The 14,473-nt window shown below is 33.2% G+C and overlaps 2 protein-coding genes across 12 annotated transcripts; both read left to right on the forward strand.

The window, feature by feature from the left end:
• The first annotated feature begins 1 nt into the window (after position 1).
• Positions 2-5,061, forward strand: LOC145316986 (uncharacterized). 10 transcript variants are annotated; one of them, XR_013878792.1, is made up of 4 exons: positions 2-142; positions 1,696-3,017; positions 3,635-3,950; positions 4,185-5,061. XR_013878792.1 is itself a non-coding variant. In XM_080157842.1 (3 exons), the coding sequence occupies exons 1-3, from the start codon at positions 2-4 to the stop codon at positions 3,873-3,875; spliced, it is 1,704 nt and encodes a 567-aa protein (XP_080013968.1). In that variant the 3' UTR covers positions 3,876-5,061. The 10 variants fall into 10 exon arrangements, 1 of the variants encoding a protein (XP_080013968.1); XR_013878793.1 differs by having other exon boundaries at positions 4,244-5,061; XR_013878794.1 differs by having other exon boundaries at positions 4,277-5,061.
• Positions 5,062-5,066: 5 nt separating this feature from the next.
• LOC145316984 (uncharacterized) lies at positions 5,067-14,403 on the forward strand. Of its 2 annotated transcripts, XM_080157839.1 has the most exons (14): positions 5,067-6,251; positions 6,485-6,572; positions 6,746-6,827; positions 6,918-6,972; positions 7,522-7,578; positions 8,265-8,675; positions 8,877-9,096; positions 9,374-9,535; positions 10,117-10,246; positions 10,751-11,417; positions 11,950-12,074; positions 12,447-12,513; positions 13,203-13,332; positions 13,623-14,403. In XM_080157839.1, exons 1-13 carry the CDS (start codon positions 5,067-5,069, stop codon positions 13,281-13,283), a joined length of 3,330 nt encoding a protein of 1,109 aa, XP_080013965.1. In that variant the 3' UTR covers positions 13,284-13,332; positions 13,623-14,403. The 2 variants fall into 2 exon arrangements, with proteins under 2 accessions (XP_080013965.1, XP_080013964.1); XM_080157838.1 differs by having other exon boundaries at positions 13,203-14,403.
• The last annotated feature ends 70 nt before the right edge of the window (positions 14,404-14,473 follow it).

Genomic DNA, 14,473 nt, shown 5'->3' on the forward strand with positions numbered 1-14,473 from the left:
GATGAATAAAGATGAAATTATAGGAGGACGAAGGTGGAATCTCAAGAGGAAATATAAAAGCAACAAGGATGAGAAGAAACAGGGGACTGGCGGACAAAAGTCTTGCAGAGCTGTCATTGATCTAGATTCGAGTCAGATAAAGGTAAACTTTTTTGATATTTAGTTTATAAACATAATTTTGTTTTATTTGTTAATGAATAAGACATTTATGAACCATTTTAAGATCAATCTCTAAGCCATTTTCATCTGAATCTTATAAATTAAGGAGTTATCAGTGATCTTAAGAAATAAGACAATGGATGATAAAATAACGATAAACAAAATTTTCTCTTCTGTTGATTTAGATTTTAGCATCTTCTCCTTTTTTGTCCGATTATATAAATGTCATGGAATACCTATATACATAAATTTAATTTCTAGTTTTTCTATATAATGTTGTATACTTGTATATATAGGGACAGGTAGCTTTATTGCTGAATTTAAGGGGGGAAGGCCCCCCCCTTCCCCCTTTAATGTAACCATCTCGTAATCCATGATTAAATGGCACTTAGAATTCGAATTTCGATCTGAAATTTTGCATGAGTAATCCTTGGTAGGTCTATTTTCCCTAAATCGAACAAAAAGTTGGAAAATTAACGGCTAACGGGTGGCGGCTCAGCCGTTTTGCCATTTTTTGGACATCTTCAGGGCAAATTCTTCGTTAGTTACGTAGGAATCAACTTTTTAAAAAAAATTTTGGTTTAATTCATGGTAAATGATAGAAATAACCATTTTTCAAATTTCTAGTACCAGCTGCTAAACGAGTAGAACCGGCTTTAAACGGCTGGGAGCGGCCAAGAGTAGTAAGATTAGATAGGGTTGTGACATGACTAGGGGTAGGTTTTTATGAATGCTGAGTTCAAAAATACTACTAAAAATAGTGTTGGCCCATCCATATGGCAGCTGGGTAACGGCCGCAGCTCAGCTGGGAGAGGCCAAGAGTAGAATGAGTATATAGGGCTGGTGACGTGTCTAGAGTATGTTTTTATGGGTGCTGAGCTAAAAAATGCTACCAAAAATAGTGGCGGCCCATTCATATGACACTGAGTAACAGCTGAGAGCGGCCAAGAGCAAAATAAGTAGAGTGGGCTTGTGACGTGTCTAGGGGTAGGTTTTTATGGGTGCTAAGCTAAAAATTTCTACCAAAAATAGTGGCGGCCCATCCATATGGCAGCTGGGTAACCTGCAGCTCAGCTGGGATCGGCCAAGAGTAGAATGAGTACATAGGGCGTGTGACGTGTCTAGGGGTAGGTTTTTTTATTGGTGCTGAGCTTAAAAATGCTACTAAAAATTGTGGCATATGGCAGCTGGGTAACTAAAAAGTTGATTCCTACACAATTAATGATGAATTTACCTTGAAAATAGGCAAAAAAAAACGGCTGAGCTGCCAGTCGCCAGCCGTTACTTTTCCAACTTTTTGTTCGATATAGGGAAAATAGACCTACCAAGGATTACTCATGCACAATTTTAGATCGAAATTCGAATTGCATTATCCCCCCTCTTTTTCTTTGAAATTATCTAAGACGAATCTTCTGATTCATATGCATCTACTGTTTATGCTTTTTGTAGAATTCTTTTAATATGTTTGTGCTTCGCTTCTTATGAATATTGTCATCCTTGTTTATATATTTACCTATATAATGTATTTTATTTTAGATTAAGGAAGAAATAAACGATGAGATAATAGGGGCAAGAAGAAATAGATCAATAGTACAAGGATGTAAATCTTTGAAAAAACAGATTGGTAAAAGCATTTGTAAGGCTGTCGTTGATATCAAGAATAGTGGTAGAAGAATAGTTGGTGGGAAAAAGACTAAATCAGTCAGTGATGATAAAGAAAAAGTACGTAAAGATGCTTTTAAAACAAAAATAGCAGACGAAGATCCTTCTAAAACAGAAAAAGCTGATAAAGATGCTTCTATAACAGAAAAAGCTGATAAAGATGCCTGTAAAACAGAAAAAGCTGATAAAGATGCTTCTGTTCCAGAAAAAGCTAACAATGATGCTTTTATTCCAGAAAAAGCTGACAAGGATGCTTCTAAAATAGACACAGCTCAATCAAACAAGCCTGCTTTAGTTGGAAATGAACCGAAAAAGAAGCGAGGACGACCCCCGTCCAATAAAAACAATTTGGAAACTACAAGTAAAAAAGTTAAAACTAATAGCCATGAAAATATCAAAGATGTTGTTACACAAGACTCGGTTACTCTAGATAATTTTAATATAGACGATAAGAACAAATTTGAAAATATTACTTTAGAAACAAAATCAATAATTGAAACACCAGAAATAAATTTAGAAAATGAAGTAAATAGTGAAAATGACTTAAATGGCACATACAATGTTGATAATTATAATCATCATAAAGAACCTGTAATAAACAATAAACAAAATCATGATTTAAATAGTACCTATGATGTTTCTACCAATGAATCAGTTTTGATTAATAATGATGAAAACAAAATTTTTGAGGAATCATTAACGACAAATGTTGAAGATAATTTTATTGACGATAAATCAAAAACTTTCCTTCAGGATGAAATTAAATCTAAAACTTGCATCCAGGATGAAAATCAGTCAAATACTTACATACAGATCGAAAATGAAGAAGACCAATTTTTATTAGAGAAGAACAGAATACCTGAAATCTCAACTAAAAATCTGGTGATACATTCTGCAAAGAAACCCTACATTAATACATTTCAGAGTATCAAAGAAGTACAAAATATTGAATTTGAAGATGCTATTTCAACTGAAATTAATGACAAAGTTTTTATTAAGCCGAGTAACTTTGATATTGGCAATGACTTATCAATAGACATTTCTAAAAACACATTTGACCAAGTTGATGGAAGGTTTATTATCAATTCAACAATTAATGAACCAAGACAATCATTTGGCATACCTAGAGATTCTTTTGGCATGCCAAGATTCAAGAAGAAGAAACTTATGCAAAGACAGTCAAAAAGTTTCGCAAAGTAAGTTTATTTTCTTTAAGTAGGGAAACTACTCTGTAGCTTTAAATGTGTCCGGCCGTAGTTATTAAAGAAATTCGGTTTACTTTGCTTTTTGGCGCGTAACGGTTCATTTTTTTGCGTAGATTCCTTTATAACTTTAACAAAAAATGACTTTCTTTCCTATCTTTTTCTACTTAAGAACATTAACGTTCTTGTTTCTTTTTTGTAATAATTCTTTTTTTAAATAGCAAAATTAGATTTTGTTTAACTTATTCTCATTTTTTTTCCCCTTGGTAAACGAACGGATAAGACAAATGTGATAAAATAGTTTTTCTCCAATTTCTTCAGTTTTATATATAGGCATACCAACTTCGGTAGCTAGAAATTTTGAGGACAACAAAAGTTTGTAGATTTTTTTTATTAATGACATGTTTGAAATATTTCAACTCTACCAAAAAAATGTATTTTAAAACAACTGCCCCTCAAATCTCAGAGCTGTAACTCTTTAATTAGTTGAGTTCCTTTGACTTTTAGTTTTGCTTTCAAAAAGTGTCACTTCCGCCACCTCCCTTTATTACGTTCTTTTTATCAATCTATGTCAGGCGAATTATTTGGAAGTAAATTGTCTTATATTTTAGTATATCATCAACTTACCGCCAAAGTCTACCACTGTTGAACAATTCCAATCGGCGTCTGAGTCGCCAGACAAAATCTGCCTCTGCACTGCGCACATCCTACTCTTCCCAGTTCTTCATAAAATTCTACACAAAGGTGAAGAATATGGACACACTGCGGAGTATCCTGCCAGAAGGTGTTGCCACCAGGATAACCCAGAGGAATGATATTCTTTGTGTCCATTGGCTTGCACCTCTTATTTAAATTTATATTTATTCTTGTAATGTTTCTTTTTATGACAAACATATTTCATTGAGTACATTAATGCGCATAAGATAGGTCTGACTACCCAAGTGAAAATGTGCCCCTCATAGTTTGTATTTTTTTTTTGGGGGGGGGGGGAAGAATAGGGTGTTAAATAATACTTCTGAATTTAAAGGTCTCTTCACTCCCTAACTATTATGACTCTGTATTTAAATAACCAAAATTTTAAGGAAAGATTGGATTTTTAAAATAACCTGTATTGTGATATAGTAAAAAAATTTTGATGATTTTTTTAACACATAATGATAGGTTGTTTTTCAAACTTAAACATTTACCTAGTTTCCTTTTTTTAAATAGTCTTTGGTAAGAATGACTCTTCCTGCTTATTTGATTAATTACAGTAAAACAACTTTTTACAGACGTGATATAGATTGTATAAAAATTATTGTTACAATTTTGAACTTTGACCATTTTTAGTTTACTTATTGTAAACTTGTTGTTTTGAACAAAAATTTTTCATGTTTAACAAAATCTAGGTATTTTAGTATCCTGATTACTGATCTCAGACAAATGTTTATTTTTACTCAGGGGTGTATACTTTCTTTAACCCCCTCTTTATTAAAAATAAGGTAATATTTCACATTTTAACTATGTAAATAGAGAGGAGTGGGGAGTGTGACTGTGGGGGAGATGGAAAGAAATTAAAAAATGTTTGAAAATATACTCCCCTGATTTACACTTTTTTGTTTCCCGGTTAATACATGAGCTATACAATATACATCATAATGATGCTAATATTAATATTGTATCTATATATTGTATTTTATTTTAACTTTGATAAGTTTTCATTGTATTGTGAAGTAATGACAATAATTGTTGATAACTTTCAGGGATGTTGTTTAGTTTTTTTTATCTTATTCTTCTAGTTTTTTTACTTTAGTATTTACATTTCACAGTTTGTTTCTGTTTTAGATTTTTAAAGCAACAATTAACAGGTAAAATTCAAATGAAAGAGTTTATACCTAATTTTCTTTTTTACACGGAATTAATAAAGATTGCTCAAATCGAATAATATTCTGCAATATAACTCTTCCCTGAAATGTCTTGTGAACTTTGAATTGTTTGTCAGATAATATTAGATGATTGTAATATTTATCCATTATAAAATAAATACCATATTTTCAGACTAGAATGACCGCCAGAAAGCGCAAGCTAACTCAAAAGGCTTTGGAATTGGAGGAAGAAAAAGAGAAAAAGTTAAAATCCAAAACTAAATCTCCGGTAGCAAAAATAGCCAAAGCTATTAAAGATGTTATCACAAAACAAACAAAAACTAAAATTGGTAAACCTGAAACCACTAAATCAACAACAGAATCTAAAACTAGGTCATCAACGGGCAGCAGAGATGCCGGTGAGATTATAAATTCTGAAACTAAATCGAGATCAAAGAACACAAAATCTGCGCAAAAATCAAATGAAGCCAAGAAAGTAGTTAATACAAGAGATAAGTCTCGAAGTACAAGCCAATCTAAAGTAAAAACCTCAACTGAAAAAGCTTCAGATGAACTAAACAGTAGAACACGTTCAAAAAGTACAAATACTAAAAACAAAACAGAATCTATCGACAAAACAGTACCGGAACACAAAACTAGATCTAGAAATACAACTAGTAAAAAGAATGAGACTAAGAAGGAAGAATCCAAAAAGGAAATTGATGGCCCTAAAAGTAGAACTAAAAGTGTATCAAATAAAAAAGAAACAAAATCTAAACCAACTAGAAAAACCAAAAGTGCTGTTGATGACAAAAAAGAAACAGCCAAAATAAATACAAAATCTAAAGTTAATGCTGTTGAAAGCGATGTTGTTAAGGAGGTAGAAAATGCACCTAAAGCTGAATCTAAAAATGTCGATAAAGTTGAAGCTGTCGTAAAAACTAACACAAGAACAAGATCAACCAGAGGAACGAACACATCAACTGGCCAAAAAGACACAGTTACAGAAATTACTAAAGGAACTTCTGAAGAAGCTGTAAATGCCAAATCTACAAAGCCAATCGCAAAAACTCGTTCTACAAGAGCGGTGAAGACTGCAACAATAACTCTATCTGCTGCCATTGAATCAGATTCTCCCCAAGACCTTACTATCATCGGAGCCAGACGCAAACGCAAGCTAGAACCCTCTACTTCTGTAAGCAGCATTGTTTCGGAACCCGCCAAAAAGCCAAGACGTCAACCCTGCAGGGCTGAAATTGAAATTCCATCTACTCTACCTTCAAATGACTTAACTGCAACTAAGAGAAAGAATAACAGAAAATCAATAGCTGCCAACAAAAAAGTTACCAATGCAACACCCACAGAAACTGAAAAAGTTGAACAGGTATTATGTTATTTGTTATTAAAGCTGTTGTAAAAAAAGGCGCATCATTTAACCCCGGCTGCAAAATATTTCATTCCCCACTCCCAAGATTTTTCTCTTCATTTTAATAAAAAATTCCCCTCCCACATATTCTCGTAGTTTTTTTTCTCATTTTTCAGTACCCTTTTTTTTTCATTTTTACCATGCAGAATATACATCCCTGCTGTCATTTAAAAAACATTTAATACGTTCAGGTTGATGAAAAGAGTTCTTCTAACAAAAACAAAACTCCAAAGAAGATTATCAGTGATGTCATTCTTAATCTTCTATCCGATAAAGAAGGTAATATTTGTACAAATCGAATATTTCTTGGGCATATAAATGTGCTTTAATTTCAAAGGATTCACTAATAGTTTCTTGGTGGTTGGTATTCATGCCAGACAATTTAAAATTGCTTGCTCTGTACTTAAATTATTTTTAAAAGGAATTAAGATTTTAGAACCGGTTTATTTTAGACGAGCCGGAAGAAATAGCTAAACCAGCGAAAAGAAAATCACTAGCAAAGACGGCCAAGCCAGCAGAAACAAAGAAAAAACGGTATTAAACATTTTTTCATGTTAAAAAAATAGCGTTTTTATTAAACGTTTTTTTTTATTTAGAATGTTGAAAGATGTAACTTTTTTTTAGGTCGCTTGGCGCAAGACCTTCCATGTCTAAACCTTCAGAAGTATCACAACTAGAGGTAAGAAAACAAGGATAATTTTATTCCAGAAGAAGCGTAGCATTAACAAAAGGTTTATGATCCTAAGAGCAAGAACTTATCAGGGAGTAGCTGAATTAATCTTGTTTTCATAAAGTTAACAATGATAAATAAAACACAAACTAACTGACTTACGTCCTACGGAGTTCCTAATTATAAATTACCTGCGCTATTTAAAGTATTACAGTGTTGTATATTCTGCACAAGATTTATTTTTTTTCACTAAGGAGGGGGGAAAAAGTAAAAATATTTAAAGAACTGTAGGTATATTTTATTCATTTTGCCCCCCCCCCCCCCCCTCCCACACATTTTTTTTTTCACCAATGAGGGAGGGGGTGGAAAAAATGTTCTCAGTTCTCTTTATTTTTACATCCCCCCCCCCCCCAAAAAAAAAAACCACATATTTTTTACTCATCCCCCTCCCTCCATTTAACAGGGTCAATTTTGCAGAATATATACCCCTGGAATATTATTTAATCATTAACCTTAAGCTAAAGTCACAAATTAAATTATTTTACTAAAATTATTTAGGTTTCAAGAAATACTAGCCAAATACCAATATGGAAGAGACTTGAAATAAAAGATACGGTAAATATTAATCACATCTTTAAATGTAATGATTAAAGAGTCGAGAATCTATAAATGATGTATTGTAAAGTAATTGAAAACCCGCGATCGTGGCTCAACACGTAGCTTATCCGCTCGTCGTCGGGAAGGTGATAGGTTCAAATCTCGGTCCGACACCGCGTCATAACTAAAGACGTTAAAAATGGTTCCTACTGCTGCTATGTCAGGTGCGCGACATAAATAGTTAGAGTAGGGGGAATGCCTTGGCCCAAAACAGGCGCAACTCACTACCATGCACAGTTAGGACTTCTCAGACAAAGGTCAGGCAATCAAAGGGTTGGTTGTCTGATGGGCAAATGGACGCTTTACATCGCAATCATAGGGCTTAGGGCTGACAACCCTATCCCATATCCATAAAAAGCCACATTGTTACAGAAACACTGACAAATTGTCAGCGGCTTATGCTCCCTCTGTGGAGTGAGAAGGGCTTGTTACTGTTACTGTATAGTAATATTGATATTACATTCCTACATACTATTGCAAAATGAAATAAAGTTATTTTATCATGGGAAATTGCGTTTTACTTTTTATATTAGATTCATTGTAAAGATTTTCTTGATCAATGAACACCTACCTAGTTAATTCATAGCAAAATAATGTATTTCACTAATTATGGATGTTGCTTGAACGAAAATATATTTGTACAGGATGAATTTACCGGTGGTGATATCTATGATCCCAAGTCTTACTTGGATATAGATGGAGATGATACAATCAATGAAACAACAAAAAAGAAAAAGAAACCAACTCGACGAAAGAAAAAAGATACAAAAGCTTTGCTAACGTTTGGAGAAAAAAATCGCAGCATTTGTAAAGCAGTTAAAGGAGCATACAACCTTAAAACTCCATTGTCCAAGACATCCGTCGCAAGGAGAAATGGTAATGTGAGCAAAACTTTCTCAGCATTAAAAAGTGGTTATGTGCGTGGTGGTGGAGTGGCCAAGGGTAGCTATGTGTCCAACAATAGGGGAGACAAAAACGTGTCCAATGTTCCTTTAGTTAGTGTTTCATTTACTGATGTCTCCTGTGGTGCTCAGAACTTTTTTGATACTTTTCAGGTCAGTCTCATTTAGTGTACTAGTTGTTTCGCCCCAAGTCTTCAAAGGGAGACGGTGTAGGTCAGAAAAAATAGCATAAAACCACCCAAATTTATTTGTAAAATTTCCATAAAGTACATCCGTCACCCGACTAATTTTTGAAACTTTTCTCAAATTGTTTGCTGTATTTTTAACAATTTAAGCTAAACCTAGCATATTCAGGATGACCCTAGCATACAGGCCACATCCAACAACCTAACTGCTACTTACAATAAACGAAAAGAAGCTCCAACCAACAGACAACCAGCTGTGCCGGCTAAATCAAAAGTGGTGGCAGAGCCAGTATTTGACGACGCTACAGCTGATTATAATGATGATCATATGGATCATATGGATATTGATGAACCACCGCCTATTCCTGTTCCAGTTATTAAAGAACCAGGTATTTAGGATGAATATTTACTAAAAATAAAACTAATTGTTTTTCTTTTTCAAAAGCCAATGGAAATTTTAAAATAGGATCAGAGTCTAAAAATTTTTTAAAATAGACTACGAAATTTTTCTTTTTTTTTACATGGATCAAAATGACAAAGTCCGAAAGAAAATTTGCTATACCTACTCGATAATGTTTTAATTTTTAGTTGATTGACTTTAAATTAATATTTACTATCTATGCTCTTACAAACATACATTTATCCATTACATGTAATTTTTTAAAGAATCAGCCGCCAATGTAACACCAACCTTTCCCAAAACCTTTGCCAAGCGCCTGCAGATACAGAAGGACCACTCCTCGACCCCAAAGATGGACAGCGGTAATGGAAAGGACTTGTCGGCAGCTCCGGCTGGTGGCACCAGTGAGACCATCAAGGATATGATCCAGGGACGAATACTTAAAAATCTAAATTAATGTTTAAACATTAAATCTGGGTCATGGAAAGTAAACGAAGTTGCGGGTTTCGTCGTATTTTCACAGTAGCTTTTTTCCTATTTCTAGCCCTTGTGGGGCATATTTTCTAACCCTGCAGGGCAATCATTAACATTTACGTTACCTAAAATAACCTTTCAAAAGCTACTATAAAAATACGATGAGACCCGCAACTTCGTTTTGTTTCCATGACCCTTAAATCTTATTGTTTCTATACACAAGCCCCTATATCTACTAAGGACATTACCAGGGGGGAGTGGGCATTAGATTGTGAAATATACTTACAACGTAGCGTAAATAAAAAATACTTGCTTAATCATTTATTGGCTTAAAAACATTTCCTTATTAAATCTTTAATGGTCAAAACAAATAAACAGTGTTTAAACTTTTTATTAATGATTTTAACGGAAGGGGTGAAATCACAAGGGAGCGTGAGCCTTAAAGCAACGAAGCAAACTAAATTAATTTTATCCAGATTAATTTTAACTGAATCTTATACAACATATAAAGATTTTTTAAAGTATTGGTCTCCTTAGAATGCTTTTGGATTCGACTCCGAGGAATCCGAAGAGGATGATTATAGTTGCTGTGGGGAAAGTATTATTTCTCCGGTTAAAAAGGTTCCAACATCCTTCCTGGAGGTGTCTAAGCCTTATGATTCCAGGTAGTATTTTTTTCTATTTTCTATCTGATCCAAATAAAGCAGGGATTTTAGTATGTTTAAGTGATTTCGCAAATTTTTAGACTAAGTTCAATAGATTGTTAACTAATCAGGAAGAATTTCAACATGGATGGGCAAGCGTACTCTCCCTAGAGACGTAATTATAGAGATGTCTCGCTTTAGACATACAATGCTTCATTAGGATAGAATTATAGAAAAAGTAAAAACAGATCTTCCTCTTATATTAAAATCAGGTTTCAAATAACAGAATTAAAATCACCTATTTTTATGGGTTTTTTTATACCTTTGATTACACATATTCTTGATACTAATACCTTATAATATTGTTACAGAAATCCCAATGTAATTAATTTAGTGTTTCTAAAATGCCTAAGAACTCGTTACCCTTAATAGAAAGCTATAAATTTAAATTAGCCTTGTTGAATCATTAAGTTTTACCATAGTCATGTTTATTTAAGGTTTATTAAATGATAAATAAATTTTTAGAATGTCAACTATAAGCTTCCGCGAGCCAGCAGAGCCTGTGCGTACCAACATGTGGCGGGCAGATGTTGAACGTGCTGTGCCACAGTACCAGACTGATATGAAGCGCCAGATTATGGCTCTGGAGAGAGAAAGGGTGGAACAGGGCCTGGCAAAATTGAAACAAAAACGTTTCTCTAAACCCTCCCTCCTGTCTAGCTCCTCTCTACATTCCGTATCCAGCAGCAACGGCACCAGAACGAGTCCTCGCAAATTGTCGACGTTCCGGCGGCCGGACATGTTGTCGTCCACGACCATGGCAAGCGTTCAGGAAGTGTCAACGCCTGACATGGAAGTATCTGTCTTTGATATGCCGGCGGCAGACGGCAATAACGCCGACTTTGAGTTGACCGTCCCTGCAAAGGCCGCCTCTAACCGCCTACCCGAATCTCCCTCTAAAAGCGGCTCAACTACACGACAATCGCCGCTTAAAGCATTAAGCTCGCGGAACGCGTATGACGTTCTAAAATCAGCTGCTAGCAGCCAGACGACTGGTGAACAGAAAAAGCCGCTGACAAAGGTTAAAAAACTGACGAAAAAGTTGCCCAAACGTCAGGAGCTTGATCAGACTTCGTTTCTTGAGGACAGTGTGGCAACTAAAATAAACTCTGGTGGCCTCACAAGAAAGAAGGTAGCCTTATACACTCTTTTACACACACAGCCTATTTATCCTATAATAAACATTGACAGTAGTTAGGTTTTATTTGTCTGATTCTAAAGATCTCAGGAAATACTATTCCGCATTAGTTGTACTTTCCAGGGAAGATTAATAAATGTCTTTGGGAAGATTTTATGCTATTTTCCTGACCTCTCCTGCCACCTACGGGCGATGCAACTAGTTTTTAATTAACACTTGATTACCTACCTATAAGTAATCTTCTGTAGAATTCTTGGTCAAATAGTGTGGAGACTGCTAGTTTGACTCAACAAATCAAGATTTAATTAAAGTTCCTATTATTTTTAAGAAAACTAGGAAATGTGTTTTTAATAACTTTGGGTACTAGATTAGCTTGTTTAAATGCTCCCCCGCGCACAATAATAATGTTATAATTGCAATATCACAATCATTACCGTTTTTGAAAACTGCCTAACTAGAATATAATATCTTTAAATTAACAACTACTACCAAGATATGTATTATTTATCGACTTTATTATTTTTAGTTGACTGACAAGAAAGTTAATAGTGTTGCAAGTACGAGACCTTCAAGTTCGTCTACAACTGTGTCAGATAAAGAGAATTCATCCAGTAATCAGTCCAAAGCATCACAAGCTGTCAGAACTTACAGGTTAGTTTTTTAAAAATATCAAAACTTGAAAATCGTATTCTTTGGATAATTGCAATTTATATAGCTGGCTTATTTTCACAAAAACAGTATGACGACTAATTTAGTGATGTCTTAAGTATTGTTTCTTATACATATATTGTAATAGAAAAATAATATATGTTTGATGGTATACTTGTAACTTAGGCTTCTAAAAATTTTTCTAAAATGCACTTCATGCAACTATCCCTTTATTTTCTGTTTAAACTAAAACTTAAAATTTAAAATGTGGGGAGTATCGTTAAATCGAGAATAAAAACTTTTTCGCTACCTACCAGGTTTGTGTGAATGAAAATTAAGACCTCTACTATATGTGTACAATTTTATTATTTGTAGTGCGAACACATCAATGAAGCCATTGAATGCCTCTAAATCTGTATTACCCACAAGAAAACCAGTTAAGGTTAGTATTTTAATTTACAGGGATATTATTCTTAAGGGATAAGACTACCTATAGATTAATATCTTCATTATGATTAAACAAAATTGTCTTCTTCCGCCTTCTTTAGATTGAAATTATAAGAGAATAAGTATAGGACACTGCTATTTTGTACCACCCAATCAAGATTAAATAAAAATTTCAAACGAAATGTCAACGAATAAGAGATCATGAGTATGAATAATAATTTCTAGTCCCTTTAGAGTCTATAGAATTTAAATGCAAGCAATTCATGATTAAAAAGGCCTAAACCCTTTTTTCCGTTGTTCTTTGGGTTGTTCTTTGTCAAATTTCTTTATATCACTCTTAGGATATAATATTAGACTCTGTTAAATTACATGAACTCATTGATGATTCCTATTAATTCTATTTAGAAATATTAGCGGCTATGCCCCCCCTTGAGGCCTCTAGGGGCACTTGAGAGGGGAGTTTAATTTGAAAATCAAATTTTTTATTTTAGATTTGAAAAGAAATCTAAAATACCCTCCCCCATAATAGTTAAAAACCTTCCCAGGACCTATGAAAAACTACCCTGTAAAGAACGACCCGATCGGTTCAGCGGTTAGCGATATCCTTCGGTACAAACATACAGACATCCTGTTACTTTAGTATTAGGATATATTTGGTAAAAATAATATGATTATTAATTTCAGAGGAAGAAAGTGGACGCTTGGGCTTCGATGCAAACGAGTGCTTTCTCAGAAATTGAAGATTTTGAAATGTCTTTTGTATAACATTTATACAGTATTAACAACTCTGATTTTTAGTTTCATTTCTTTTCTTGTAAATTAATTCAAAAGCGTGCCCGGAATTTTAAAATAAAAGTAGTGGGGGATTATTAAATTTTTTTTTTATTTATCGGTAAAACATTCTAGACTGAATCTTTTATGGGTTTAAAATTTCTATGAAAATTACAAAATCTGATGCAAAAAATTTGGAATTTTCCTTTTATTCTCAAATTAAACTGATTTAACAAAAAAACGTTACTTTTGACGATTAACACGCTTTGCTATTAAATGTATGTAATTTTAATATTACGAACTATTCTAAATAATAATATTGGTATCATTTAGTCATTTTAACATTGTTTTATTATTTCAGTATTTTAACCAAGGCTTGGCAGCCGCCTGTAGGCCTAAGTGAAATCAACCTCTTACAATTTTAAAAATCAACTGGAAGTCTAAACCTGACCCAAATATGACAATACTTCTTTTCTTAACAGGTTTTAATTTAAGGCTTAGTCGCGGCTGCCACGCCCTAATTTTAGCATTAGCATAAATATTGCAAAGAAAACTAATTTGCCTTCAACTTGACCGTCAACAAAATCACCAATTTCCTTTTTTTATTTGAATAGCATGAAATTATACAATTGTATTCCATAAAATAAAATATAACGATTTTTAAACTTGAGTTTCACAGTTTTTATTCGCTTGCGTCATGATATATATCTTCCTAACTTATAAATACTAGATATTTATTAATAATGTTAATGTAATACAAATGACTGTTTTTAGAATTTAGTTTTTAAATGTAAAATAATGACCCTTTTTTATTGATTTTTTTGCAGAAAATTTTTATTGGCACTTCTTTAGGTATAACATTTTATTCATCATAATTCAAATTTAAGGGTAGTAAATTCTTTTAGTGTTTTATTGTTTTAAAATGAAAAACTTTTTGGAATTTTAAAAAAGATATAACAGCCTGATATTTTGTGTTAAAACATAAAATTAAAAACTATGTTTTAAATGTTTTAGATGTAAGAAAATTTTTTGTAGTTTAAAATTGTTGTTTTTGTCAAATCTTGTGAATATATAACCATTGAAAGTTATTAATAAAGTTATCATTTAGTTATAATTACTTATTTTAATTAATGTGTTTTTATTTCAGACAAATACTAATTCAATAAAGTTTTCCAATATTTATT

Source organism: Acartia tonsa, chromosome 4, assembly GCF_053477335.1.
Source record: "Acartia tonsa isolate MP-2025a chromosome 4, ASM5347733v1, whole genome shotgun sequence".
NCBI lineage: Eukaryota > Metazoa > Arthropoda > Copepoda > Calanoida > Acartiidae > Acartia > Acartia tonsa.

What these genes read in the sequence shown, in the direction of transcription:
- LOC145316986 (XM_080157842.1), top strand. Translation starts at nt 2, where the DNA reads ATGAATAAAGATGAAATTATAGGAGGACGAAGGTGGAATCTCAAGAGG. An exon ending in TAGATTCGAGTCAGATAAAG is followed by an intron (nt 143 to 1,695) that starts GTAAACTTTTTT and finishes ATTTTATTTTAG; the next exon opens with ATTAAGGAAGAAATAAACGA. An exon ending in CAGTCAAAAAGTTTCGCAAA is followed by an intron (nt 3,018 to 3,634) that starts GTAAGTTTATTT and finishes CTTATATTTTAG; the next exon opens with TATATCATCAACTTACCGCC.
- LOC145316984 (XM_080157838.1), top strand. Translation starts at nt 5,067, where the DNA reads ATGACCGCCAGAAAGCGCAAGCTAACTCAAAAGGCTTTGGAATTGGAG. An exon ending in GACTTGAAATAAAAGATACG is followed by an intron (nt 7,579 to 8,264) that starts GTAAATATTAAT and finishes ATATTTGTACAG; the next exon opens with GATGAATTTACCGGTGGTGA. An exon ending in CCACAAGAAAACCAGTTAAG is followed by an intron (nt 12,514 to 13,202) that starts GTTAGTATTTTA and finishes TATTAATTTCAG; the next exon opens with AGGAAGAAAGTGGACGCTTG.